The 485-nt window shown below is 41.9% G+C and overlaps 1 protein-coding gene across 1 annotated transcript; it reads left to right on the forward strand.

The window, feature by feature from the left end:
- Nucleotides 1–28: 28 nt before the first annotated feature.
- Tsp_12608a (hypothetical protein) lies at nucleotides 29–174 on the forward strand (the record flags this gene model as incomplete). Its single annotated transcript, XM_003366829.1, has 1 exon — nucleotides 29–174. A coding segment is annotated over one exon (146 nt), but the record flags the coding sequence as incomplete, so codon positions are not given.
- Nucleotides 175–485: the final 311 nt, after the last annotated feature.

Genomic DNA, 485 nt, shown 5'->3' on the forward strand with positions numbered 1-485 from the left:
GTAAGTATAAAGAAGAGTGATATCGTAGAGTTAAGTGGATTGAAGTTCGATAGCGTAGAGGTAAAGGTAAGTACGAGCCCTACGCTGCGTGGGAATTGGGTAATTGTTGGAGATGTAATTGCAGAAGTAAAGCCGGGTGCTGAATTATGCAAATTTTTCGAAAAAAATACCTGAGGGAATGCCGTGGGCATAGCCTGAAAGCAAATAAAAATTTGCATATCCCCCTGAAGGCAAATATTGTGCAATAAAATGCTTTGGGCGTAGCCTGAGGGAATATGCAAATTTTTATTTGCCCTGGGGCATAGCCTGAGGCGACGCCTGCGGCTAAATTTCAAAAAATTTCGAAATTTTCAAAAAATTGCCTGAGGCATAGCCCCAGGCGTAGCCTGAGGGCATATAAAAATTTGCATATTGCCCTGAGGCGACTAAAAATTTGCATAAAAACCTCCGTAGGCTAAATATTGTGCTATAAATTGCCTGGGGGA

This window comes from Trichinella spiralis (assembly GCF_000181795.1).
Source record: "Trichinella spiralis strain ISS 195 chromosome Unknown Scfld5336, whole genome shotgun sequence".
Taxonomy (NCBI): Eukaryota; Metazoa; Nematoda; class Enoplea; order Trichinellida; family Trichinellidae; genus Trichinella; species Trichinella spiralis.